This window comes from Adiantum capillus-veneris, chromosome 25, assembly GCF_014529385.1.
Source record: "Adiantum capillus-veneris isolate H3 chromosome 25, ASM1452938v2, whole genome shotgun sequence".
Classification (NCBI taxonomy): Eukaryota; Viridiplantae; Streptophyta; class Polypodiopsida; order Polypodiales; family Pteridaceae; genus Adiantum; species Adiantum capillus-veneris.
In genome coordinates, this window is record NC_140955.1 from 58398820 (window position 1) to 58426443 (window position 27624).

The 27624-nt window shown below is 43.9% G+C and overlaps 1 protein-coding gene across 2 annotated transcripts in view; it reads left to right on the plus strand.

The window, feature by feature from the left end:
• LOC147424948 (uncharacterized) overlaps nt 1-27624 on the plus strand; it is a 136581-nt gene that overhangs the window by 24285 nt on the left and 84672 nt on the right. For both annotated transcript variants that reach the window (XM_086499412.1, XM_086499413.1), the window contains exons 2-4: nt 15022-15497; nt 15812-16235; nt 17010-17336. In XM_086499412.1, the coding sequence (XP_086355538.1) occupies nt 15022-15497; nt 15812-16235; nt 17010-17336 (1227 nt within the window). The remainder of the gene's footprint in view (nt 1-15021; nt 15498-15811; nt 16236-17009; nt 17337-27624) is intronic.

A 27624-nucleotide genomic window follows, 5' to 3' on the forward strand; every position in this document is an offset into this window, starting at 1 on the left:
GAAGACATGGTAGTGCTTTTCGCACAAGTGAACGAACACTCTCTTTACGAGGGAAGGAACAAGTGACGACTACCGCCTGTGCTTGATGAATCCAAGGATTAAAATCCTAGATTATTTGATGAGCGGGTTTTGCTCTGAGATTGAGCCAAGGGATCGTCAGGTTGAGTGTCTTTGTTGTAAGGATCTTACGAAGGGAAGGTAATTTCCCAGGCTCACTGAAACTTATGTACACCTTTGGGTACATGGATAACACACGAAGATGCAGACCTATGCCAAGGAACTTGACGAGAGTTTGTTATACTCTCTTGAGCGCCTTTTTGCGCGCAAGGACATTCCGACACGAGAATCTCTATTTGAGATGTGTTCGGTAGAAGGAATTTGAGTTTCTCTACGGAGAAGAGGTTTTTTGATGGTCGTTGATCATTGAGTACGCTATGTGCTTTTACCATTACAGTAGCAACTTTTGGTTGCGGTATATAAACTTCTCCATGAGCAGGTCAAGTAGCATTTACATGCTGCTGGAATAAATTCGAACTATTATGTTCATAAGAATATAGTTCGCCAACCGTTTCAAAATGGTAAGAATTACATATGGGAGAACATCCCTGAGAATCAAAGAGGGTTCGCTCTATTGTGAACCGGGTTTGAATGTACGTTCAGAAATTGCTATGGCTAGAATCCTATCTGCCTGAGATTTTGCAAGTCGTCATTGATGCTTGTAAGGTGAATCATTTTTTTATGATTTTGCATGTAAAGAGATGCTAATGGGCGTTGGGAAAACACTGCTGGTGGTAAAAACTTGCAGGAGGAAAAGATTGGAAGGAAGTGCCGCCGTGCACAAGGAATCTTCGGATTGGAATCGTCCGCTTACGTTGAGCGACGGCTCGGAACAAGAACCTTCTTTAATGTGATCGCAAACTCTGTTTGTGAAAGAAAGACATCGAGCTTAATGCTCTATGACTAGGCATTCCCTATGTGGGAGGACACAAGAGGTTTAACACCCTTTGGACTAACAGTGCAGGAGTATGCGCAAGGACAGATACCTAGATTGATTTCTAGGAGGATTATTCTTCTCGGATTGAGAAGGTAGACTTGAGTTAATAGATTCTCGGATGAGGAAACTTCCGGTCTGTTGGAAAGACGCGAATAACGAGTTCTTACATGGCTCGTAAGTTTGATGATTGGTGAAGGATATCCTCGAGGTACTAGAGGAATGACATGAACTGGTAAGGTAAGCATTGAATTATTGAATTTTTGTTTAATTTACTTGCTAAGTTCGATTTGAGAAAGGATTGGCTCAACTCACCATTGAGCAAGATTTGAAATTTTCCGGTTTCTCCGGTATTTCTTTATGTATTAGTCAATATAAAGTACAAGAGTGGGTCGGGTTCTCACTCTCAGACTCTGCGTCCAGATGCTCTGCAGAGTGGGAGCCCTCACCGCTTATTTATTGTTTACAAGGGTTGCCAAAAGCAGAGCCCCAAAAGCTTCAAATCAAAAGCATAAAATAATAGCAAAAGCTCTTCTCTCTCAAGCTCTCTTGAATAAAGGAAAGTATTCTCTTTCTCTTTCTCTTTCTCATACTTGCGTAGAGAAAACTGAAAAGCTGCCTCCAAAAGCTGGCCTTTTTTTTCTGTAATTTCCACCGTACGGTGCCACGTCATCAAGTCAACGCTTTATCCGGGGGTTCAGCCTGTTGCCCTAGGGTTAGGGTTAGGGTTTATGACAGTTTTTAGTGTTAGGGTTAGGGTTTTTGGCAGATTTTAGGGTTTGCAGGGTTTTAGGGTTAGGGTTTCTAGAATTAGGGTTTCCCGTATGCTCTCGGGCAGACACGTCATCACTTTGTGACAAATGCTCTATGACTTAGGCATTCCCTATGTGGGAGGACACAAGAGGTTTAATACCCTCTGGACTAACAGCGCAGGATTATGCGCAAGGACAGATACCTAGATTGATTTCTAGGAGGATTATTCTTCTCGAGGTTCAGAAGGCGAAAGTGAGTTAATAGATTCTTGGATGAGGAAACTTTAGATCTGTTGGAAAGACACGAATGACGAGTTCTTACATGGCTCGTAATTGGTTGGTGAAGGATATCCTCGAGGTACTAGAGGAAGGACATGAACCAGTAAGGTAAGTATTGAATTGTTGAATTTTTGTTTAATTTAACTTTTAAGTTCTCTTCTGAGAAAGGACCAACTCAACTCACCATTGAGCAAGATTTTGAATTTTTCCGGTTTCTCCCCGGGCAGTTCAGTTGGACCTCTTCTGTTGAGGACAATTGTTTATAAGTGAGAGGGATGTTGCTAAATTGGCTTTATCTGACATAAAAATAATTCTAAATGAATTATGGGATTTATAAGTGAGAGGGTTTTCTCGCTTGGAACATCAAGAAAAAATAATTCTAAATGAATTATTGAAATTTTAAGTGAGAGGGTTTTTCTCACTTGAGACATCCGAGTACGTATTTCTAGTGCGTCATTCAGAGTAATGACGGGAGCACTGTGAAAGGGAATATTTGTAAGGCTACTAGGAACAGGTACTTCTGATGCGTCACGTCGGATGGGTGACAGGGAGCATCGGGAAGACGTATCCGACCATCCGGGAACGGACATCTCTGATGCATCATAGGATGGGTGACATAGAGCATCGTGAAGGAGATTGTACCGTAAGTTCGGTAGGAAAGGACTAGTTGATGGGTATTCCTGATGCGTCACAAGGTGGGTGACGGGTGCATCGGAAAGGGGATATCCATAGTCAAGAGTAAATTCCGAACTGTGTTAGAATTGTGCACAAGGAAAAGCAAGCACTTGAATGAAGATGGGTTCAGAGGAAACTTTGAGGAAAAATGGACGCTTTCTGAGAAAGCGGGATTGCTTTTTGGGAAAGCAAATGCTTTTCCGTGAGGAAGTCTATGTCTGCATTGCAACTGATTCTATATTGCTATGCGCTCCCGTTTGTGACATGTGCACTGAACCTGTCTTCTGTTTTTAGCTTCTGCTGAGTGTCCATTGGGTTGCTTTTATAATTCCTTAGCAATTTGCCCTACCTACTTTTCCAATAAATAAGTGTACTCTGGCAAAAAGGGTTCAATGCTCTAAAAAATACTCATGATGGGTACTAAATGTCATGCTAATGATCTTGCTATGTGTAATCAGAGGGTATGCAACTATTCTATGTCCCTGGACATGCACGGCTTGCGCACAGGCTCACAAGGGTGCTAGAACACTTCCTTGGCTAACCTGAACCCTAGAACTGGGATAGCTTGTCCACATGCACTTAGGGTTAGATGTACACGTGACAGGAAGTTTGAAGCAGGTCTTCAACCACCGCTTTGGAAGAGCATGAAGGTGTACCCCCACGACACGCGGATGATGGAGTCGGCAATCATCGCCGAGGATCTACATTCCACTGGTACCCCTAGATGGATGGAACATAGCACGTACCTCGCAAGGCAAAGAGCATTTTATGATGACCATGATGAAAAGCATCCCCCAGAGGACCCACTGTGGTGAGAGAAGACACATGAAAACCGATTGGCCTGTTCGGGGACAACGACAGGAACAAGTATCTTCGAAGAAGGAACAATCAAAGAAGGAATCTGCTCCACCGAGCTCGAATTCCATTCTTGATATGCAGGTTAAATACGGACACAAAAAAAGGGAAGCGTCAGCTACTTGAAGGATGGGGATCCGTGAATAACCAGCGGGTGTTGATCCTCTACGACCCTGGATCAATGTACGACTTCATCTCACTGGAAACTGCAGAACGCTTGGACCTCACACCGGCTCGACTTGTGTTACTAAATTGGCTTTATTTGACTGAAAAATAATTCTAAATGAATTGTTGGATTTATAAGTGAGAGGGTCTTCTCGCTCGGAACACCAAGAAAATTAATTCTAATTATTGGAATTTTAAGTGAGGGTGTTTCTCACTGGAGACATCCGAGTACAAAGAATCCCTAGTGCGTCATTCAAAGTAATGACAGGAGCACCGTGAAAGGGAATATCTGTAACGCCATCAGGAACGGGTACTTATGATGCGTCACAACGGATGGGTGACAAGGAGCATCAGTAAGAAGTATCCGACCATCCGGGAACGGACATCTCTAATGCGTCATAGGATGGGTGACATAGAGCATCGTGAAGGGGATTGTGCCTTAAGTTCGGTAGGAAAGAACTAGGTGGTGGGTATTCTTGATGCATCACAAGGTGGGTGACGGGTGCATCGGAAAGGGGATATCCATAGTCGAGAGGAAATCCGAACTGGAAAAGAGGAATACGCGTAAAGACGCAAGCACAAGAATAAAGATGGGTTCTGAGGACACAAGAGGTTTAATATGTTGGGATTAAAGCCCAAGTGGCCTCTTATACGGATATGGCCGGCTGCCCGCCTAATACTTATCACTAACTCTTTGTATATACTCACATATACTTTTGTGGATAATAAGGTTTTGGGATATAACCCTTCAAACGAATTCTTTGCGTACTGTGTAAGCTCTTTGTGTATTTGTGTGTGTGTGTGTGTGTGTGTGTGTGAGTCGATCCACGCTCCGCTCCGCGACTTCAATTGGTATCAGAGCTTGGTTCAGTGCGGTTTTGCGTAATCGCGCGCGCGCGCACTTTTCAGGCAGATTCTGGATCCGGAGCTTGGAAATTCATACTCAGCGTTCCGAGAGCATTTCCTATAGGTGTCCTGGAGTTTTACCCTCCTTTCGAAGCTGTTTATGTCCTCAGAATTTCGTTCTGAGCAGTACATCAGAAGATAGGTTTCAGCCGCAAAGAAACCCGTCTTGTGTAGATTGGCAAGCAGGAGGTGGTCGGCATCAATATCGGCATCGATATACATCACTCATTCGTCTTCAAAGCATCATCTATAGACCAGGTACACATATATATCATCAGATATACATATTGCAGTCTGCATTGCTACTTCTTGTGCTTGCCAGGTTCCAGGGGAGGTGTGGCCATACGACGGCTTGACACCACTGGCATGTATTGCAGATTAATGTACTGTGATTGTGGGTCTGCTAGTTGTGAGTCACGCTAGTAGACAGACCGCCGCAGCGGTCATAGGACAGTGATTGGTCTATTGTATGATGTATGCTAGTTCTGGGCAGTTTACTGAACCATCTGTGAGGGTCGTGTGTGAGGTTTTTTGAAGCCAAGCACTGGGGGCTGGGTTACCCAGTGTGAGGTGGATTAGGTTGCTGGAGTTCCCCTCTACACGCATCCTCTTCGGCGACTTTTATCCCATAGGATGTATGACTTTGTGTAGACACTGGATTGCATCTTATGCGTCAAGCCGTTGAGGCATTGTTCAGGGTTCAGTCTTGAGACAGATAGAGGTTCTGTGATTGCCCCGACAGGAGACAATGTATGCTTACAGGATAGCATATTACAGAGATTTCTAGATTTGTCACTGGTCAGCTATTTATGGTTGTTTTTGAGATATCTTTTGGTTTCCAGAGCTCTGTTTATAGGGGAGACTCTATCAATTTTTTTTCAAAATACTGACAGTTCTTGAGGAGAGGTGTTCAGCTTGTTGTTTACACCTTGTTTATTGTGTACAGAGGCGAGTTTACAGGGAAAACTCTGCCGGATTTTTCCCAGAAGTAAACAGTTTGGCAGATATGGCATCTTCTCAAAGTGAGACTCTTTACAACATAAAGAAGCTGGATGGCACAAACTTTTCATTCTAGAAGAAGCAGATTTGGCAGGTTTTGGTGCAGAAAAAACAAGTGAAGCCACTGAAGCTCAAAGGAGAGGGACCAGAAGGTATGGCTGAAGATGAGTGGGAAGAGCTTGACGAGTTAGCTGGTTCCACAATCATGCTGACACTGGCAGAAAATGTTTACTTCAACGTAGCAGAAGAGACTACAGCGTATGGCGTATGGCAAAAGCTATGTGGTATGTACGAGAAACAAAGTGCTGCTTCTCAGATTTACTGACTCAAGAAATTGGTGAATTTGAAGATGAAAGAAGGGACAGCTATGTCAAATCATCTCAATGAATTTCACAGAATTTTCAACCAGTTAGCAGCACAGGAGATAGTCTTTCCAGATTCAGTGAAGGCTATGTTTCTCTTAATCACTTTGCCAGACAGTTGGGATACTTTTCGCACAGCGTTAAGTAATTCTGTTGCGCCAGAAGGTCTTACAAGTGCCAATGTAGAAGGCAGCTTGCTCACAGAGCAAGTGAACAGGAAGAACATTGACAAAGGCAAAGGCAATAGTGCTTTGGTCGTTCGAGGGAGACAAAAGTCTAAAGAGAAGAAGGGTAAGAAGGCACAAAACCGAAGTAAGTTTCGTGACTGGAAGTCAAAAGATGACATAGAATGCTACCATTGTAGCAAGAAGGGTCACATGAAGAGAGACTGTACGAAGTGGAAACGAGAAAAAGGCAAAACAAAGAGTTCTAAGCAAGATGAAAAGAAGAGTTCAGTGAAGATTGAAGAGGTGAATGTCACAGGATCTGTTTCAGACAGTGATTCTGGTATAGCAGCTGGTGACGTCTTCCTCACAAGCAATCTTGATTCTGTTTTCTTGACTGCAGAGGATGGACATGCTATGAGTGATTGGATTATCGACTCAGGGACATCTTTACATGTTTCTCCGCACAAAGAGTGGTTTACATCATATGTGGCTACTAAAGATTATGTCAGACTTGGCAATGAGCAGGTTTGTGACATACTTGGAGTGGGAGATGTGCAGTTGAAGTTTCAGAATGGCTCTTATTTATGGCTCAAGAATGTCAGACATGTTCCAGCAATTCAAAAGAGCTTGATTAGTACAGGGAAGTTGGATGATGCGGGTTATGTGACAGTTTTTGGGAACAACGCTCAGAAGATCTCCAAAGGTTCGATGACTGTAGCACATGGCAGCAAGTCAGGAACTCTGTACACTTTACATGTTTTAGAGGTTAAAAACCATGTAATTAATGTGATTGAGCAGCCAAGTGTGTCACTGTGGCATCGTAGGGTGGGACATAAGTCAAAAAGAGGAATGGAAATACTTGCTCATTATGGTTATTTGCCTGGCTTTTCATTTCAAGATTTCGAGTTTTGTGAGCATTGTGTTTATGGTAAGCAAACACAGGAACCGCATAGATCAAAGAGGAATCGTAGGGACGAACGGTTAGCTCTTGTGCACAGTGATCTATGCGGACCAATGCCTAGTTTGTCACTAGGGGGAGTAGCGTACTTTTGTACATTCATAGATGACTATTCTCGCAAAGTATGGGTTTACTTTTTGAAGCACAAGGATGAGGTGCTCAAGGTCTTTAAGACATTCTTGCAGCTTGTGGAGAATCAGAGTGGTCAGAAGCTGAAGTACTTGAGAACTGACAATGGTGGAGAGTACGTTTCCAAAGCTTTTCAAGACTTTTGTGAAGCAAAAGGGATTAAGCGGGAACTTACTGCACCGTACAATCCTTCACAAAATGGAGTTGCTGAATGTATGAATAGGACCATACAAGAGAAGGTCAGAAGGATGTTGTCAAATGCTGAGTTGCTTGATGGATTTTGGGCGGAAGCAGTGGCTACAACAGTTCATTTGATCAACAGGTCTCCTGTAGGGTTCTGGATAAGAGTGAAGTGGCCGAGATGCTATGGATAGGCAAGGCACCTTCGTATAAGCATCTCAGAGTCTTTGGTTGTGAAGCTTATAGCCATATTCCTAAGGAGTTCAGGAATAAGTTAGAACCAAAGAGCAAGAAGTGTATATTTCTTGGCTACGGAGAATCGGGCAAGATGGGTTACCGGCTTTGGGATCGTGAGTCCAGAAAAGTTATTCGTAGCAATGATGTGCATTTCAATGAAGCCAAGTTTCACGCTAAGCCAGAGAAGACAGAGGAGATCAGAAGAGTTGTCTTTAGGGAAGATGGACCTAGCGCTAGCACATTAAGACAGCATGGTCAGGCTCAAGAACAGCCTATAGTGGCTAGAGAGGCAGAATCAATTGTGGTGAGACGTTCTTAGCGTGTCTGCAAACCACCTGATCGTTATGTGCCACCTCTAAATTATGTCATGCTCACAGATTGCGGAGAACCATCTTGTTATAAGGAAGCATTACAAGTGATTGACTCGAAAAAATGGCAGTTGGCTATGCAGTCAGAGATGACAGTTCTGCATAAAAACCAGACATGGAAGCTAGTTAAATTACCACAGGGCAAAAAGGCTCTACCTTGTAAATGGGTTTACAGGTATAAGATCACCGCTCATGATAGTCAGCCAAAGTACAAAGCAAGGCTTGTTGCCAAGGGCTTTAAGCAAGAACAAGGCATTGACTTTGATGAAGTCTTCTCTCCAGTGGTCAAGATGACTACATTGAGATGCTTTCTTGCATTGGTTGCCATATTGGATTTGGTGTTGCACCAAATGGATGTCAAGACAGCGTTCTTGCATGGTGATTTAGATGTGGAAATTTACACATGCAGCAGCCAGGGCATGGTACCATAAGTTCCACCAGTTTATGCTTTCTCAAGGCTACAAACGTAGTGAGTTCGATCACTGTCTATATACAAAGAAGGCTAAGGATGGCAGTTGGCTGATCCTTATTTTGTATGTGGATGACATGTTGATTGCTGGCAAACACTTCGAAGAAATTTCAGCTTTGAAGTCAAAGATGGCAAAATCGTTTGACATGAAGACATGGGTGAGGCAAGTCATATACTTGGTATGCGCATTGAGAGAGACAGATCAAAGAAGTTAGTCTGGTTATCTCATGCAGAGTATATTGACAAGGTTTTGCAACATTTCAATATGGAGAAGGGAAAGGCATTGAGTGTTCCATTGCCACCATATGTGAAACTTAGCAAACAAGATTGTCCTGTGTCTGAGGAAGAAAAGGCTGAAATGGATAAGATTCCATATGCGTCTGCAGTGGGTAGTTTGATGTATGCAATGATTGCTACACGTCCGGATATTGCATTTGCAGTGGGAGTGGTTAGCAGATATATGTCAAATCCCGACAAGAAACATTGGGAGGCAGTGAAAGGTATTATGAGATACTTAAAACATACAAAGAGTATGCGCATATGCTATGGTAGTCAGGATTTGAGTGTCAGAGGATACACTGACTCAGATTATGCAGGAGACTTGGATAAGAGGAGATCTACATCAGGCTATGTCTTTACATTGGCTGGAGGTGCCATATCATGGCGATCTCGATTACAAGATTGTATTACGCAGTCTACTACAGAAGCTGAGTATGTTGCAGCAAATGAGGCATGCAAAGAAGCTATTTGGCTTGGTAGATTGGTAGCAGACTTGGGAATCAAAGTAGATATGCCAGAGTTATATTGTGATAGTCAAAGTGCTATACAATTGGCAGAGAATCCAGTGTTCCATTCGAAGACTAAGCATATTGATGCGAAATATCACTTCATTAGAGAAGTACTTGAAGACGAGCAGATACAACTGCTGAAGATCCACACCAAGGACAATCCTGCTGATCCACTCACAAAGGGACTTCCAAGAGAGGACTTTGTGCATTGTCGTGAGTTATTGGGCATTGGATAGATGGCAGCCATGTAAATCTTTGTACATTTATGTTCATAGATTTACAGTTACTTAAAGTGCCACATTGGACTTTAAGTGGGAGGTTGTTGGGATTAAAGCCCAAGTGGCCTCTTATACGGATATGGCCGGCCGGCCGCCTAACTTACTTATCACTAACTCTTTGTATATACTCACATACACTTTTGTGGATAATAAGGTTTTGGGAGATAACTCTTCAAACGAATTCTCTGCGTACTGTGTAAGCTCTCTGTGTATGTGTGTGTGTGTGTGTGTGTGTGTGGATCCACGCTCCGCTCCGCGACTTCATAATACCTTCAGGACTAAGAGCGCAGGATTATGCTAAAGGATAGAGACCTACATTGATTTCTAGGAGGATTATTCTTCTCGGGATTGAGAAGGTGGAATTGAGTTAACAGATTCTTGGATGAGGAAACTTTCGAACTGTTGGAAAGACGCGAATAACGAGTTCTTACATCGCTCGTAAGTTTGATGATTGGTGAAGGATATCCTCGAGGTATTAGAGGACGGACATGAACCGGTAAGGTAAGTATTGAATCATTGAATTTTTGTTTAATTTAATTTCTAAGTTCTCTTTTGAGAAAGGACTAGCTCAACTCACCATTGAGCAAGATTTGAATTTTTACCAGTTTCTCCCCGGCAGTTCAGTTGGACCTCTACAGTTGAGGACAATTGTTTATAAGTGAGAGGGATGTTGCTAAATTGGCTAAATGAATTGTTGGATTTATAAGTGAGAGAGTTTTCTCGCTTGGAACACCAAGAAAAATAATTCTAAATGAATTATTGGAATTTTAAGTGAGGGTTTTTCTCGCTGGAGATATCCGAGTACAGATTATTCTTAGTGCGTCATTCAAAGTAATGACAGGAGCACTGTGAAAGGGAATATTTTAATGCCACCAGGAACGGGTACTTCTGATGCGTCACAACGGATGGATGACAAGGAGCATCAGTAAGAAGTATCTGACCATCTGGGAACGGACATCTCTAATGCGTCATAGGATGGGTGACATAGAGCATCGTGAAGGGGATTGTACCGTAAGTTCAGTAGGAAAGGACTGGGTGATGGGTATTCCTGATGCGTCACAAGGTGGGTGACGGGTACATCGGAAAGGGGATATCCATAGTCGAGAGGAAATCCGAATGGAAAAGAGGAATACGCGTAAAGACGCAAGTACAAGAATGAAGATGGATTCTGAGAAGCTTTTCTTGAAAAGCGAAATATTTTAACGAGTTTTTTGGGAAGAGCAGATGCTTTCCTGCGAGAAATCTATGTCTGCATTGCATTTGTGCATGTAGTTGCATCCAGGCACGCCTTGGAAGTGCTTTGAAAGGCATTGTTTTGAACTTATAAGGTTTTATTAAGGTTATAGCAGGTTCAGACCAACTTTAAAAGATGCCGGCCGCCTACTTAATAAGCGGGTAGCCACTTAGAGAATAAAGCAACAAAACTAGCCAGCGAATTCTCTCTCCCTATTTCGGGTAGAAAGACAAAAAAAAATAAAATAAAAAAAATAAATAAAAAAAATCCTACGCGATCTCTACATGGCCAACCTTTGCTCAGCTATTCCTGCTGTGGCCAGGGAGCTATAAAAGCACCACATGCCCTCTCTCAGAGGAGGAGTTGCTGGTGCCAACAAGGGAAGACTCTGCCGCCAGAAGACGTAAGAGATCGCGAGACTACGAAGCACGGAAGTCACTTTTCCCACGAAAGAGCCACAGGTATCTATTGTGGATTCGCCATACGAATTGTTATCCCGTGTTTGTGTGTGTGTTTGATGGTACTTCATCGCGAAGGAGAAGCGTGAAGGCTTCGGCCTACGCGTGGGAATTTTGGAAACGGAATTCGAAAATCGTGCGTAGAGTCTCGACTCCGAGTACAGACGGAAAAAGGATTGAGAGCTCGTCTCTCGGATTTCCCTTACGGGAAGGAACGACCGTCGAGTCAGAGAATTAGAACTGAGGGGTTTTCTTCGGGTTCTTGTGCCTGTAAAAAGATTCTCCCTAATAAAGGATTCTCTTTACGCGGGGGGGGACCAACCCATCTTCTGGTCCCCAGTACTGTGTCGATCTTCTCTCTCTATCTATTTCTCTCTATATCCTCTGGCTTCAGTATTAAGTGATAAATTCTATTTGTCGAAGTATATTCTATATTGCTATGCGCTCCTGTTTGTGACAGTGGTACTAGAGCATGGTCTCCTCTCTTTCTATGTAAAGGAGGACGACTCTGGGAAGATACGGGAAGAAGCTACAACAAGCCAAGAGAGAAGTAAGCAGGCGGAACCCTAAGCCCTGCAAGAAAAGCTCGCAGAGTTGGAAATTTTTTTTTGTCTGCAAGAAGTCGACACAAGACTTGGGATTCTCTGAGAAGGCGACAAGAGCATGATGCTCAAGAACCTAGAGAAGACAAGGAGCGGAATGCTCAAGATCCTCCAAAATCCTGAAAATATCCATAAACATTAATCCAGAACCATAGCCATGAAATCCCGTCATTCCGGGAAGGATATGAAGAAGGTCTTTAGACCTCAGAACACTCCGATCAAGTTTGATACTTTTGACAGAAGGGAAGATGTCCCGAAATCTACCGCTTTCATTTGACAATTTGAAGTTGCCTTTGCAAACGGCAATTTCTGAGAAGCGTCGACGATGAGGCATGTGACCAAACACCTCAAGGGGATTGCAAGTACTTGGTGGTATACCGAAGCTTTGCCACTTAGAGAATAAAGCAACAAAACCAGCCAGCGAATTCTCTCTCCCAATTTCGGGTAGAACGACAAAAAAATAAATTAAAAAGAATATAAAATAAAAAAAATCCGACGCGATCTCTACGCGGCCAGTCGTTGCTCAGCTATTCCTGTTGTGGCCAGGGAGCTATAAAAGCACCACATGCCCTCACTCACAGGAGTAGTTGCCAGCACCAGCAAGGGAAGACTCTGCCGCCAGAAGACGCAAGAGATCGCGAGACTACAAAGCACGGATGTCGCTTTTCCCACGAAAGAGCGATAGGTATCTATTGTGGATTCGCCATACGAATTGTTGTCCCGTGTTTGTGTGTGTTTGCAGGTACTTCATCGCGAAGGAGAAGCGTGTAGGCTTCGGCCTACGCTTGGGAATTTCGGGAACGGAATTCGAAAATCGTCCGCAGAGTCTCGACTCCGAGTATAGACGGAAAAAAGATTGAGAGCTCGTCTCCGAGTATAGACGGAAAAAAGATTGAGAGCTCGTCTCTCGGATTTCCCTTACAGGAAGGAACGACCATCGAGTTAGAGAATTAGTATGGAGGGGTTTTCTCCGGTTCTTGTGCTTGTAAAAAGATTCTCCCTAATAAAGGATTCTCTTTAAGAGGGGGGACCAGCCCATCTTCTGGTCCCAGTACTGTGTCAATCTTCTCTCTCTATCTCTCTCTCTATCTATTTCTCTCTATATCCTCTGGCTTTAGTATTAAGTGATAAATCTATCTATCAAAGTATATTCTATATTGCTATGCGCTCTCGTTTGTGATAGCTTGGAATTCCGGTCGCTTTTGGATCGACATTCGAGGGGCTCACCACCAATGCAGCTCCCGTGCACGGATAGCTTAATGTTCGGAATGGTGAGTACAAGGATCGCGAATCATTTTTGATGGCACCCATTGAGGGATGTGATATCATCTTGGGTATGCCATGGCACTACCATATGCAACCGGTCTTAGATTATGTAGAAAAGACCCTTGTCTTAGAGCATGAGGGCAAGAACATTAAAATTTTTGCTGATAATGGGGATTGGCTATTCCTTATTGTAAGCCATATCTCCATCAAAAAGGAAATAAATTTCTTGCTTACTTAATTTTCGCATGAGAAAAAGATAAAACTAATGAGGGCTCGCTCTCTAGTTTGGAAATCAAACGTTTTCAATTTCTTGAAAAATATAAGAATTGTTTACGGACACTTTACCAGATAAGCTACCCATGGAACGTCTGGAAGATCATTGCATTGATCTGGCACTAGGTAGCTCTCCCTCAAACCAACCCCCTTTCAAGCTCAGCAAGAGGAAATTTTGAAGCAAGTCAACTGGCTTCTGGAAAAAGCTCTAGTACGACCAAGTACTTCGCCTTAGTGCTATCCAGTCTTACTGGTGTAGAAGAAAGATGGCACGTTTTGAATGTGCATAGACTACCGATCTCTAAACAAGATCACTATCAAGAATCGCTTTCTGATTCCTTGCATCGATGATATTCTCGATAAGTTGCAGGGTGCAAGCATCTTTAGTCGCATTGATAAAGAGCGGGTATCATCAGATACACATAGCCCCTTAGGATGTCCATAGGACTGCCACTTTATGAATTTTTGGTAAAGCCTTTCGGCTTGACCAATGCTCTTGCCACATTCAATCGAATGATGGACCGAATTTTCAGCCCACACTGAGCTTTTACAGGAGTGTTCTTTGATGACATGCTCGTCTTTTCGAAGATCGAGGAGGAACATAAGAAGCACTTGGACATAGTGTTTCAAGAATTGCGAAAGCACGAGTTGCATGTGAATACAAAGAAAAGTGAGTTCTTTCTTAGTAAGATACACTATCTCAGCCATATAGTTTCTCACAACCAAGTAAGTATGGATCACGCAAAGATCCAGGTGACACAAGATTGGCCAACTCCCACTACGATACGTGATGTACGTAGCTTTTTGGAATTGTTTCCTATTGTTGGAGCCCATGGCCATTCAAAAGCAGTACATGAAAAGCTACAAGTCTGAAAGCTTTTGATCTCCCAAAAGCTAGCGCAAAAGGGTTGTCCTACAATTTGCCACGTCACCTCCTGTCAGCGCGAATTGCGGAAACCTACCACGTCAGCATCGTGATTCACAGAAAGTCTGTACGGCTGTCCACATTATCAGCGAATCGCAAAATCCGGCCTGTTCGTACAATTGTGCCATGTCGTCATCCGAATACGCAAGAGAACTGGGTGTGAGTGTCATCATTATTTTAGGCCTTAGGAATTTAGGCCCCATCAGATGAGGATCCCATAGGTTGGTAAAACTCTTTTATAAATTGGTCCTCTCGACGAGGAACTGCAAGTTGGTGAGAACCTCTTCTTCTTCGACTGCTTCTATGGTTTAGGCCCCTTGATCAAGATCTGCAAGTCGGCTAGGGTTAGGCTTGGGGAGCCCTAATCCACCGGGTCTTCAGTGGCTTGACATATCAACAGTTTATGACATGAGGTGCCTATCTTCCAAAGGCATGTGTGGATACCTTTCAATTTCCGATGGCCCTCAGCTATTCACAAGTTCTTTGCCTACGGGCAGCCTTATACTTTGCCTTCGGGCTGTTTTATCATATTTACTTCCTTATAGGTAGGCACCTCTTGGGTGCCAAGAGGGGGTCGAAATAATAGAGAATCAGCGATGTGCTTCCTTGAGAGAGAGAGAGAGAGAGAGAGAGAGAGAGAGAGAGAGTTTTGTGTTTATGAATCGCCAAGGACATTCTCCGAGTACCAATTCTGCTCTATGACAGGAAGGATCTCAAGCATTAGGAGAGCAGGGTGATCTCACATGGCTGGCAAATGCGAGTTTCAAGGAGGGCCTTCTTCCTGCTCCTGCACCTGCACCTGCACCTGTTCCAGATTGGTATGTGCAGCAGTTGGAGAGCGAGGAGGAAATCAACGTATCAATCAGGAGTACACATACACTGCTTGCAAGCTCATGTGATGATGAGGAAGATAAGGACTTTGACCATGGCAAAGAGTCATTGGACACCAGGGAGAAGAGTGAGGAAAGGAGGAAGAGGAGCAGGGAGGAAAGTCATAGGCATGAAAGGAAAAAGGAGAGGAAAAAAAAGAAGTTTGGAGGTCAAGTTGATAAAAAATTAAGCTCTAAGCTAGATTTGAGGTTGCGGGGAAAGTCAAAGCGGTGGGTGGATTTAGACAACAAGGACTTTCAGTTTGATGCACGGGGAGATCGTGACAATTTGGTATATGATTCGTTGTACAGGTTAGTGCATACCTATCTCTATGCTTTTGCTTGGTCCTGTAACCTGTTCAAGTTATGTGTTTTTTTTTATAAAAAAAATGCAGACTTAAGTAACTTATTTTTTTGGGTGTATGCATGAAGGCTTTTGCATACAGATATCACAGTTGAGGAAATTGTGTTTTAAGATAGATTCACTTACAAGTTTCTTTTTACTTGTTGGTGATTACATCACAAGCCATATTTCTTTTACTATGTGTACTGATGGAAGGCTTGTCGGTTATGCATACCATGATTGCAACCTTTATCTGGTTAATGAGTTATTTGCATGTGTGCAGAAAAGACGTGCCATTGTTCTATCGACATCAGATAAGAATTTGGTCAAGTAAGCTAGGGAGGTCCATTCACTCACAGTTTGGCTTCATACATTTGGAAGAAGATGATATTGTCATGGACGAGAAATTAAGAGAGGGGCGCTATTGGTCTGCAAAAGTCACTTCTTTGGAACGGCGAAAAGATTTCAGGAGGCTTAAAATTTCTCTACATGTTTCCAAGCCAAAAGCTAAGACACACTTTCTACTTCCTCCCGGCGATTTTATCTCCCTTGAAGATTTGGATGCACAGGAGGAGCTCAAGGCTAATTGCACACTTCAGGAAGAGAGCTGGGATGATTACGTTATTCGAAAGACGAAAGAATTTAACCAGCATACACGGGAAAGACCACAGGATGAGAGTTTATGGATAGCTTTTGCAAATTTTCAGGTATGGCCAAGCTCAATTTTGCATAAGCTTGCTTACATTACATGTCTAAAAGGTGCTAGTCTAGGACCTTCTCATTGTCTCCTGGCATGTAAACTATAATATTTCAAGTTCTTTGGTTTTGTGAAGAGTCAATGAAGCAAAGGGATATGTAAAAACGTGCATTTAATATTGGCTCATTTTCTTTGAATTTTAGCTAAATGTCATTCCCTGCATTGCAAAGGTGGATCCAGGCTGTCATATACGTTCTTAGTTTACCATTTTTCTTTGCGACATATATGATGTGATTTAAGTACAACTCGAGGTAATTGGAACACAACAAATTTATAGTATTTTTGGCTCCTTCCTTCAGCGGAGCCAATCAAATGGAACAGTACTTTAAGGATGATAATCCTTTGAAAAGAGGGTTTATCTCTTCAACAATCATTTCATGTTAAAGGATATGAATAATTGAGTCCAAAAATACTCATCTCTTCAAATTAAGGGTACATCCTTCAGTCGAGAGCAAGCCTCTCTTTTCTTGTTTGCATCAGTTCAGAAAATAAGTTATAACTATATGTACTCTTTGGAAAAAGAGTCAAGAATGTTTTCTTATGAATTTATATGAAACAATCTTTATTCTCATTTGCACATTAAAACAAAAAATTCTTACAAGACAGACAAAACACTGGGACTAAACATTTGGTTTTTAGTTTTAAATTTTTTAATGGAAATAGTAACTTTTTTCTTGTTTTGATTTTATTTCTGCTAATATCTGCGGTAAATTGATTTGCACAGGACGAGCTGATAAAAGCAGCAACAAAAAAGGCTGCGGCACAACAGGCGGTAGAGAAGAAGATTGCCATTTTGGAAAAGGCTTTGGAAATGCACCCGTTTAGTGAAGATTTATGGCTTTTATACCTGGATACATGTCGGCAAAAAGATTTAGCATCAGCATTGCTAATCAAGTGGGAAAATGCTATCAGACATATTCCAAGAAGTTATCGATTGTGGAGAGGATACCTCCATTTTAGGCTTGGAGAGTTCTCTCTGTTCACAGTATCATCTGTTCGGAAAGTGTATATGCATGCTCTTCAGACATGTTTTGCTGCTCACTATGGAAAGGTATAATTTTTAGCATGTTTTAAAAGGACAACGTTCCAAAAGAGTTTGTTTGATCCATTTGTAATCCGTATGGTCTTTTTCTCGTGCAACTGTGCATCTTTTCATGCCACATCGTTCATATCAGACAATCTCAACACTAAATTCCGACATTGGAAGGATCGACTTTTTATGCTTTGTTGTCCTTTATTTAGAAAATGTAGATATTTTTAGGGTTGAGAACTCTCTGTTTCTTCCTAGGTGTATTATCTCTATTTTTTTATTTTTTTTTGAGAAATAAGGCTTGTACCCTGTTTGTATACAAATATTACAAAAGGCATGCTCTGTCAGTTACAATACAGCAAAACACACATATCTACCCAAGACCTCCTACAGCCCCAAGCGATACAACACTGCCAAAACATTATGCTCTATACCTTCCTTGACCAACTAATTGTGCACACCATGAAGACAACAGCAAGCTAGACCACTATCAGCACGACCCATACTGAAGCTGAAAACAAAGCAACACATCAAAGGTTGACGAATTGGCAGAAGGAGACAGGGTGGGGAGGAGAATCTGCCAGCACCTACTTCTTTAACGGTGGCCCGCAGGATGGAGACCTACACAGCCAAGTTGCCAACTAGGCTTGAGACGGCAGCTGAAATCAAGGCAGGGTCGCAGAGGCGAAAGAGGGTCTCATTGCGAGGGAGAAGTCGCATAGATAGGTGAAGGCAAGAGCACCTGATTTCTCTCTCTCTCTCTCTCTCTCTCTCTCTCTCTCTCTCTCTCTCTGTGTGGCGAGAAAAGGGGCTGTATTCTGTGTATATAAAAGACCTTTGGAGATGCTCGATGGCCTATTACTGAGAGGAAGTACAAAAGCGGGGTAACAATGTGTAGGCTATGTAAACATCAAGGTGGTTTGTACGATGAGTGTAAAATGAACCAATGTGGGGGTGCATAATTTCCTCTGATGTGGGCATGATCCCGACCGAAAAGAATTGACGATCTCGCCCATGTGTGAAGAAAGACACATGGACGCTGCTCTGCTGCCCTGGAGGAGCCGGATGAAGAATCCCACTGACTTCGAAGAGTATGCAGCAGCTCAGTCCAAATGGCTGTCAAAATGGTGGACGTAGGGGAGGATTGTGAGCCCAGAATGTGGGCACAACGAGCCTTCCACATGGTCCAAAGCTTGATGCTGCATATCGTGGTCAAAACTGTGTTCTGTTGGTAGAGATCCAACTGGTGACCTGCATCTGGGATCATCTGTAGAGTGTCGGGTCTATATCCTAAGGGAGTAAGCATGAAGATTGGATTTGTTGGGAGGCCTTGAAGAAGGTGTGTGACCCAAGAAATTGGAAAAGCCATGTAATTGCACCCCATGTCATGAACTCATCATGGATGCCCACTCTAATCAACAAACAACAAATTGCCATGCACACTAGCTACACATATGGACAAACCTAGAAACAGACTCAGGCTCTAAAGTACATCTCTGACAAGTCGGATCATGACCAGTGACTGTAGACCAAGTGCCAATAGGCAATCTTGTGTGTGCTATGATTCACACGAAAAAACGGCGGATCCGGGGGTCCACATGCATGACCAAAACTATCTTTGCAAAGATGGGAGAATGAGCTGAGCTTGCCATACCTAGTGGACGGTGAGGTGGGTGCCAGGTCCGCAAAAGTACCTTCCTCCCAAGGGAAACAATGTACTCCAAAAAGGATAAGAGGGGCTCTATTATCACTCAATGAAGGCCACTGCCACTCACTAGGATCCCAGTCCAATTGAACAAGCGCCTTTTCTGGCCAAATTCACATTAAAAAACGGCGGATCCTAAGGGTCCACATGTATGACCAAAACCGTCTCTGGAAAGTTGGGAGAATGCATCGATCTTGCCATACCTAGTGGACGGTGAGGTGGGTGCCGGGTCCGCAAAAGTAGCTTTCTCCCAAGGGAGACAGTGTACTCAAAAAAGGATAAGAGGGGCTCCATCATCACTCAATGAAGGCCATTGCCACTCACTAGATTGATTAAGCGGCTTTCCCGGCCAAATTCACTATCTCGAAGAGGTGCCTCCTTTGTAGCGAAAATAGGGTCAATGTGACATCCATGATGGCCAGTCTCAACAATGCTAATGACTAGAGTTCTCCATTGAGCAACAATTGGGACTCTAAAGTGAGGATCGAATTACACCCACCTACCTTGATGAGAAGGTAAAAGAGTCTGTCCCCTGATGAAGTAATGATAGTTAGGTGGAATAGGCTAATCAATCTCTTAGATACGGGCAGCCTCCCCTTTGCGGATCTCGTTAGTTGTAAGGTGCAGCGTAATGAATGTTTGCGCTTTGCTCAAGATGAGTGCTCCGAACTGTGCTCAAGGTTCCTTTTGTTCTTATGGAAGGGAGAGCCTTCCGTTCTTAATGGGAAGTGCTATGATCACAAACAAAGTGAATGGACACTGTGCGTGCAAGTGTGTAAGACTGAGAGATAGAGAGAGAGGAGAGATACGACACCAGAGACGTTGTAAAACCCTCCTCCGAAGCCCCCACTCTCGTCGGCGAGAGTGGTCTACTATTGATTGCACAAAGTGGTACAATGATGATGCATGGAAACTGATGCAACTTGAGACTATGTCGGGGACGACGACGATGACTTAAGGGCTGAAATCGGTGATCTTCTATCTGCTGTCCACAAAGACACTATGGCTGAAAATCTGGGACTGCTTAGGGGTGCTGAAAACGCAGATTTGGCTGCTGTTTTTGAGGCTTAAAAACGCTGATTCGTCTGCTGTCTTACGGCTGAAAAAACGCTGAATATCTGAAGGTTTATGGCTGTGTTTCGCTGCTGCACTTGTGCCTGAAAAACGCTGTTTTTCTGCAGCTTTGAGGGCGATCCAAAACGCTAGGAACTGCAGCTTGAGGGCGATCTTGGAAACGCTAGGCTGTAGGAGATCGTTTGAGGTTGAAAAACGCTGATTTGTCTGCTGTCTTATGGCTGAAAAAACGCTGAATATCTGCAGGTTTATGGCTGCGTTTTGCTGCTGCACTTGTGGCTGAAAAACACTGTTTTTCTGCAGCTTTGAGGGCGATCCAAAACGCTAGGAACTGCAGCTTGAGGGCGATCTTGGAAACGCTAGGCTGTAGGAGATCGGGGCGGTCAAGCAATGCTGAAAACGCCAAGTGAGGGGAGGTGTCTGGCGATGAAGAAAACGCTAGGCTTATGGGGGTGCTTGAGGGGTTCTTGCTGAGAAGATGCTTGTTGAGCGGGGAGCTCCTGCTGCCTCTTCTGCCATTTAGTGCTAACTTGGGTTTGCTTATATACAAACTTAGCAAAATTGCCCTACCTACTTTTGTTGGGAAGTCACTTAAAATAATAAGTGAAAAATGTCAAAAATAGGGAAATTGGCTAAATGCACTGGAAAAATTCCCTAACTGATTCTAATGGATTCTGATGGGAATACTGATGATCATGCTGTGTGCAACCAGAGGATATGCATCTATGCTAAGTGCCTGGGCATGCACGGTCTACGAATAGACTCATAAAAGTGCCATATCACTTCTAAATCTAGACTGACTGGACTGACTGAACCCTGATCATGCTGTAGGTTGTCCACGGACACATAGGGTTGGATGTGTCACGTGACATCCCCTCCTTTTCAAAGTGAGGTACTGGTACCGGACTGTATGGCGTCGAGGGAGATCGCCAATAGCATCCGGAATCCTGGAAGGGACTCTTCGTCGGCCCACTCTGATGTGTGGGTCGTGCGGTACTTGAACTTCATAAAGGTTTGCAACGCTTGCTTCTTTGGGCCGCGCCTAAAGCGAGACAAAATCGTCTGTGGCTCCTTCGATGCGTCAACTTCGTATAGAGTCCTTCTTATGTCTTCTTCAAGAATCTCCATGGCTGAAAATTCCTCAAACCATTTCCAACACAAAACCATGAACATACCTATTCCATGTAAAGTGACTGGAAAAAATCTCGGCTTCCTAAAAGACCGTGCATGCAATGTAGATGAACAAATAGACGGAGTGCCAAACCGTTCACCACACACACGCAAACAATGAAAACGAATCTTTCTCTTATGATCTAGAGCAATCAACTGTGGCAATTCACGACGGAAATGCCCATGCTTGGTGCTCATACTTTCATGTGCTCGTTTGGAAATTGTGTCATGCCAAGGAAGAGACATAGAATGTGACTTCCTTACATACATACTTTTCAGTTTTTCATGAAAAATCCGCATACATTCGTGCTCCATCCATGAGAGAAACGTGCTCAACATACAATTTGTCATGCCTAGGAAAAGGGATCACATAAAGAGGCTGACTAAAATACAGGAAACCATCACGAATGAAACATTCGAACAGTGTGTGCGTATCAATCATGCGAACACATAGTACTTCCTGTGAGGATTCTTTGGACCTAGGCTTGGAAGCCAAGATCGATCCTTCGTGATTGTCGAATCTGCAACGAGGTTAGCTTCGCTAGAAGAAGCATCAACTAACACATCATCCTTGTGAACAATCACATCTTCTTGATGCAACTCATCATGCTTGTTATTATCATTCAATTCATCATGCTTCTCGTAATCATGCAAATCCTGTGTGTCAGGCTTTGGGGACAAAGAGACTGAGAGAGTCTCTTTCTCCTGAATCCTTTCAATCTTCTCCTGCATATTGGCAATTAGAGATGGAGAATGAACAATGTCCTCTCCATGAATGACAATGGGAGAATCATTTTTGGCATTGAGAGTGAAAGTATTAGCATGAGAGGGTTATTATCACGAAACCATCGAATGCCCAAAATCATATCACATCCTGAGAGAGGAAAAACAACAAATCTTCTAGTGAAGCCAGCTTGTTGAATTGCAAACAACACATCAAGGCACTCCTCTGTGATGAGAGCGTCCATACCGGGAAGAAAGCCAAAGACCTCCATAGGAGATCTCGGACTAACTTCGAGGCGGGCTCTCTCAACAAGAGAGGGACTGATCACATCATGCATACTACCTGGGTCAAACAATATGACAAAACGTTGCCCCGACGTACGACCATAACATTTAATGAGAGAATCATCAATGGGAGGATCATGAGAAACTTGGGGCACACTTGTGTTCTCATTAATTGCATTGACAGAGGAAGTGGATTCTTTAGATTCATTCGATTCAAGCTTAGGACATGTTCTTTTTATGTGACCCTTAATGTGACAATGAAAACAACGACCTTCCTTAGAATAAGTGCTTTGCTCTTCCGACGTGATGTATCCTCCTACAATTCCTTGTGCTCCCTTTTCATCTGGAGTAAGCTTAGGTTTAGCAATTGTGTTAGCCTTACCCTTAGATTCATTGGAAGAATTCTTTTCTGAGAGACTGTTGGAAGATTGGTTAGAAGAGTTACCATTCTTACCAGTCTTCCCGTTCTTACCGTTCTGAGGGTTTTGAGAAGTCTGCGAGGTACTTCTAGAAGTCTTGTTCTCCTTAGGCGTTCCCTTGTTGTGCTTCATTTCCTATGCGAGAGCAATCGCTACCGCCTTGTTGACATCGAGCACCTCGACATCATACTTGATATACTCGTCCAATCCAAAGAGAAAAGCCTCTTTGCGCTCATCATCGGATTTTCGTAATTGAGTGCCTAGCTACAAAACACGATTAGAAAAAGACATGACTAGCATACCATTTTCCTTGAGAGCGCGCCAATCGTCCTTCAATCGTGCGAGGTACTGAGGTGGCGTAAACCGCGCCTTGAGCTTGTCTTGGAAATCAGTCCAATTGCAGGAAAGGGGCGTGAATTCGTCGGCTTCCTCTGGGTGCGCGGCTAACTGTGCCTCTTGCCATGGGTGGTACCAATGAATGGCATCACCGGCAAGGTATATAGCTGCTGTCAAAACTTTGCTATTTCGTGTCTTCTTAGTAGTCGCAAAATAAGCATTAAAATGATGCAACCAAGAATGAATAACCGTAGCATCCATCTTACCGTCATACTTACTGAAAGTCAACTTCTTTGTGACTCGGTTGTTGGAATCCGCATCGTGGCTTGCACCACTTGAGGAACTCCCACGATCTTTGGGTGGTTCGGTCTTCGAGGCTAGCACTTGTCGAAGCAATTCTTGAGTGCGTAGCTCTCTTTGAGCTGCACGCTTGGCCTCCCTTTCTGCTTTTCGTTCATTTCGTTCATCGCGCTCGCGTTCGAAAGCAAGGCGATTGATTTCTTGTTGTGCCAACGCAACTCGATTCGCTTCTTGTTGTTATATTGCATTTCTTTCATTTCGTTCTTGTTGTGCTAGCATCATGTCCATCATTGACTTGACCATCATCTCCATAGGAGTTAATACAACTCGTGGCGTAGATGGTGAAGGGGGAGGGTCGAAAAAATCTCCTTGTGGGGAAAAATCTTCGCCGCCTCTCTCATGCTCATCACCTGTATGCAAGTATCCATTCTGCTTCGGGTGACGATCATGCACTATGATCTTTGGTTCTTAAGTTCACGAGGAACTTGGGTTCTTGAGGGTCTTGGGTTCTTGGGTTCTTGAGGATCTTGAGGTTCTTGAGGTTTTCTTTTGCTTGCAAATCGCGTTTGAGAAGGATCTCTCTTCACCCGAGTTCTACTCCTTTCCGCGGGCGCACCCCTTGGCGGCCTTGCGCTCACACCAAGGTTGCTTTTTCCCACCTCACTCGATGGGTTGGCCGCCAAGTGCACGGTCCGCTCTCAATGAGTGAAAAGAGACACAAGGGGAGGCTGGACAAGCCCTTCTTTCTTGGGATTCCTGTCACTCTTTAAAAACACGATTAGGAATCGACACACCCAAGCGAACTTGGGTTCGTGCGACCGCAACAAGCAAAAAACAATTCTTGTGATTCTTCCTGATACAGAACACTGCCAAAGCTCTGATACCAATGTAAGGTGCAGCGGAATGAATGTTTGCGCTTTGCTCAAGATGAGTGCTCCGAACTGTGCTCAAGGTTTCTTTTGTTCTTATGGAAGGGAGAGCCTTCCATTCTTAATGGAAAGTGCTATGATCACAAACAAAGTGAATGGACACTGTGCGTGCAAGTGTGTGAGACTGAGAGATAGAGAGAGAGGAGAGATACGACACCAGAGACGTAAAATCCTCCTCCGAAGGCCCCACTCTCGTCGGCGAGAGTGGTCTACTATTGATTGCACAAGGTGGTACAATGATGATGCATGGAAACTGATGCAACTTGAGACTTATGTCAGTGACGACGACGGGGACGACGACGATGACTTAAGGGCTGAAATCGGTGATCTTCTATCTGCTGTCCACAAAGACACTATGGCTGAAAATCTGGGACTGCTTAGGGGTGCTGAAAACGCAGATTTGGCTGCTGTTTTTGAGGCTGAAAAACGCTGATTCGTCTGCTGTCTTACCGCTGAAAAAACACTGAATATCTGCAGGTTTATGGCTGCGTTTTGCTGCTGCACTTGTGGCTGAAAAATGCTGTTTTTTTGCAGCTTTGAGGGCGATCCAAAACGCTAGGAACTGCAGCTTGAGGGCGATCTTGGAAACGCTGTGTAGGAGATCGGGGCGGTCAAGCAATGCTGAAAACGCCAAGTGAGGGGAGGTGTCTGGCGATGAAGAAAACGCTAGGCTTATGGGGGTGCTTGAGGGGTCCTTGCTGAGAAGATGCCTGTTGAGCGGGGAGCTCGTGCTGCCTCTTCTCCCATTTAGTGCTAACTTAGGTTTGCTTATATACAAACGTAGCAAAATTGCCCTACCTACTTTTGTTGGGAAGTCACTTAAAATAATAAGTGAAAAATGTCAAAAATAGGAAAAATAGGCCAAATGAACTGGAAAAATCTCCTAACTGATTCTAAGGGATTCTGATGGGAATACTGATGATCATGTTGTGTGCAACCAGAGGATATGCATCTATGCTAATTGCCTGGGCATGCACGGTCTACGAATAGACTCACAAATGTGCTAGATCACTACTAAATCTAGACTGACTGGACTGACTGAACCCTGATCATGCTGTAGCTTGTCCACAGACACAGGGTTGGATGTGTCACTTGACATCAGTAGCTCCAATAACCTCTGCACCAACCAAGGAAGCATCTCACCAATGGTGTAAAGAGCCTACTGGTTCCTCATCGCATCTAGCCCAGTCAATGTGAGTCGTCTTGCCTAGGTGACGCCCTTTTGAATCTGTCACATATGCATTCCATAAAAGTGGCTGCTTCGCTACCTCCTCCACAAGAAGGTGAGTGTCGAATCAAAGCAAGACGTAATTCCTTCTAAATCCGTAGCAAGCAGCGCATTAATGGTGACAAATGGGACGTATCCAAGGGTGCATTTGCGAAGATGAATCTAATGGTCGAGCGCCAAACACTTGCAGTATCCATAGATCCAAAACGAGGGGAGATATGTGAAAAAGCATGGTGCAATAACGGTTTTCAAGACTTAATCCGTGTACTATGAGCTTGGCAAGCAATGCCTTGCTCTATTGCTCTGGATCAATAATCCCAACCTTTCTTCTCTCTAGACAAAACGATTGTGTCTCAATGGATGTTATGTGCACATCTAACCCTATGTGCATGTGAACAAGCTACTTCAGATCCAGGGTTTAGGTCAGCTTAGGAAGTGTTTTGGCACCTTTGTGAGCCTGTTCATAGGCCGTGCATGTCCAGTCACTTAGAGTAGTTGCATATCCTCTGGTTGCACACAGCATGATCATCAGCATGACAGTCAGTACCCATCATGAGTATTTTACAGTGCACAGAACCCATCGTCCCTATTTTATCTATTTTTCACTTATTATTAATAAGTGACTTTGTTGGGAAACAGGGTAGGGCAACTTTGCTAAGCTGGTATCTATAAAAACCTAGTACTAGCTCTTTCTCTCAGACGAGACAACAGAAGTTCCCACAACTTGCAGTGCACCTGCTCAGCAATACCGGCAAGATACCCTAGGGTTTTCAGCCAAAAAGACCCTCTGGCGTTGTCCATCAACAGAGTCTGCCTAGTGTTTGCTTTAGCAGATTCAGCCTGGTGTTTTTCATCAGCAGTACGAGATCAGCCCTGGCGTTTTGCAGATTGCTTTAGCGTTTTGCAGATTCCTGGCGACAGATCAACCCCCAGCATCAGCGTTTTCAGTTTTCAGCACTTAGACACCGCAATATCAGCCCCTAATCTCGCAGATCTCACCTACCCGCAGCAAATCCTCGTCGCACCGTCAGACCAGCCAGTGTTTGCAGTTTCAGCCCGCTGTCTGCAAATTTCAGCATCTGCGTTTTCAGCGCATCATCATCGCCATCGCCGTCCTCGCCGAGACCATTGTGCAATCAATAGCATAGACCTCTCTCGCCATGGAGAGGGGGGCCCTTGGAGGAGGGTTTGAGAACCGTCTGGTGTCGTATTCTTCTCTCTCTCTCTCTCTCTCTCTGTGTCTCAACACCTTCATTTACAGTGTCATTCACTTTGTTTGTACTCTCTCTGTCATGTGCACATCTAACCCTATGTGCATGTGGACAAGCTACTTCATGTCTAGGATTTAGGTCAGCTTAGGAAGTGTTCTAGCACCTTTGTGAGCGTGCGCAGGCCGTGCATGTCCAGGCACTTAGAGTAGTTGCATATCCTTTGGTTGCACACAACATGATCATCAGCATTAGAGTCAGTAGCCATCATGAGCATTTTACAGTGCACAGAACCCATTTCCCCTATTTTAGCCATTTTTCACTTGTTATTAATAAGTGACTTTGTTGGGAAACTGGGTAGGGCAAATTGTCTAAGTTAATATATAAGAAAACTAGCGCTAGGCTCTAGCACTTTCTGGCAGAAGAGGCAACAGGAGAAGAGGCTGCCTCCTTTCTGGCAGAAGAGGCAGTAGGAGTCCACCAACTCACAGGCACCTTCTCAGCAAGACTGGCAGGAGGCCTAGCGTTTCCAGCCAACAGCAGATCAAGACCAGCTTTTTTCAGTAGATCAGCCTTGGCGTTTTGCAATTTGCAGATTAGCCTTGGCGTTAGCAGATCACAGAATCAGCCTGGCGTTTTTGCATCTTGTAGATACCTAGCGTCTTGCAGATTCCCGGCGACAGATCAGCACATAGCATCAGCGTTTTCAGTTTTCAGCACTTAGACACCGCAGATCAAGTCCCAAACCTTGCAGATCTCACCTTCCCGCAGCAGATCCTTGCCGCGCGGTGAGATCAGCCAGTGTTTTCAGTTTCAGCCCGCTGTTCGCAGATTTCAGCACCTGCAATTTCAGCGCATCGTCGTCATCGCCGTCGTCACCGACATAGTCAGAATTCAGCAGATAGAAGATTTGCAGATTTCAGCCCCTAGCG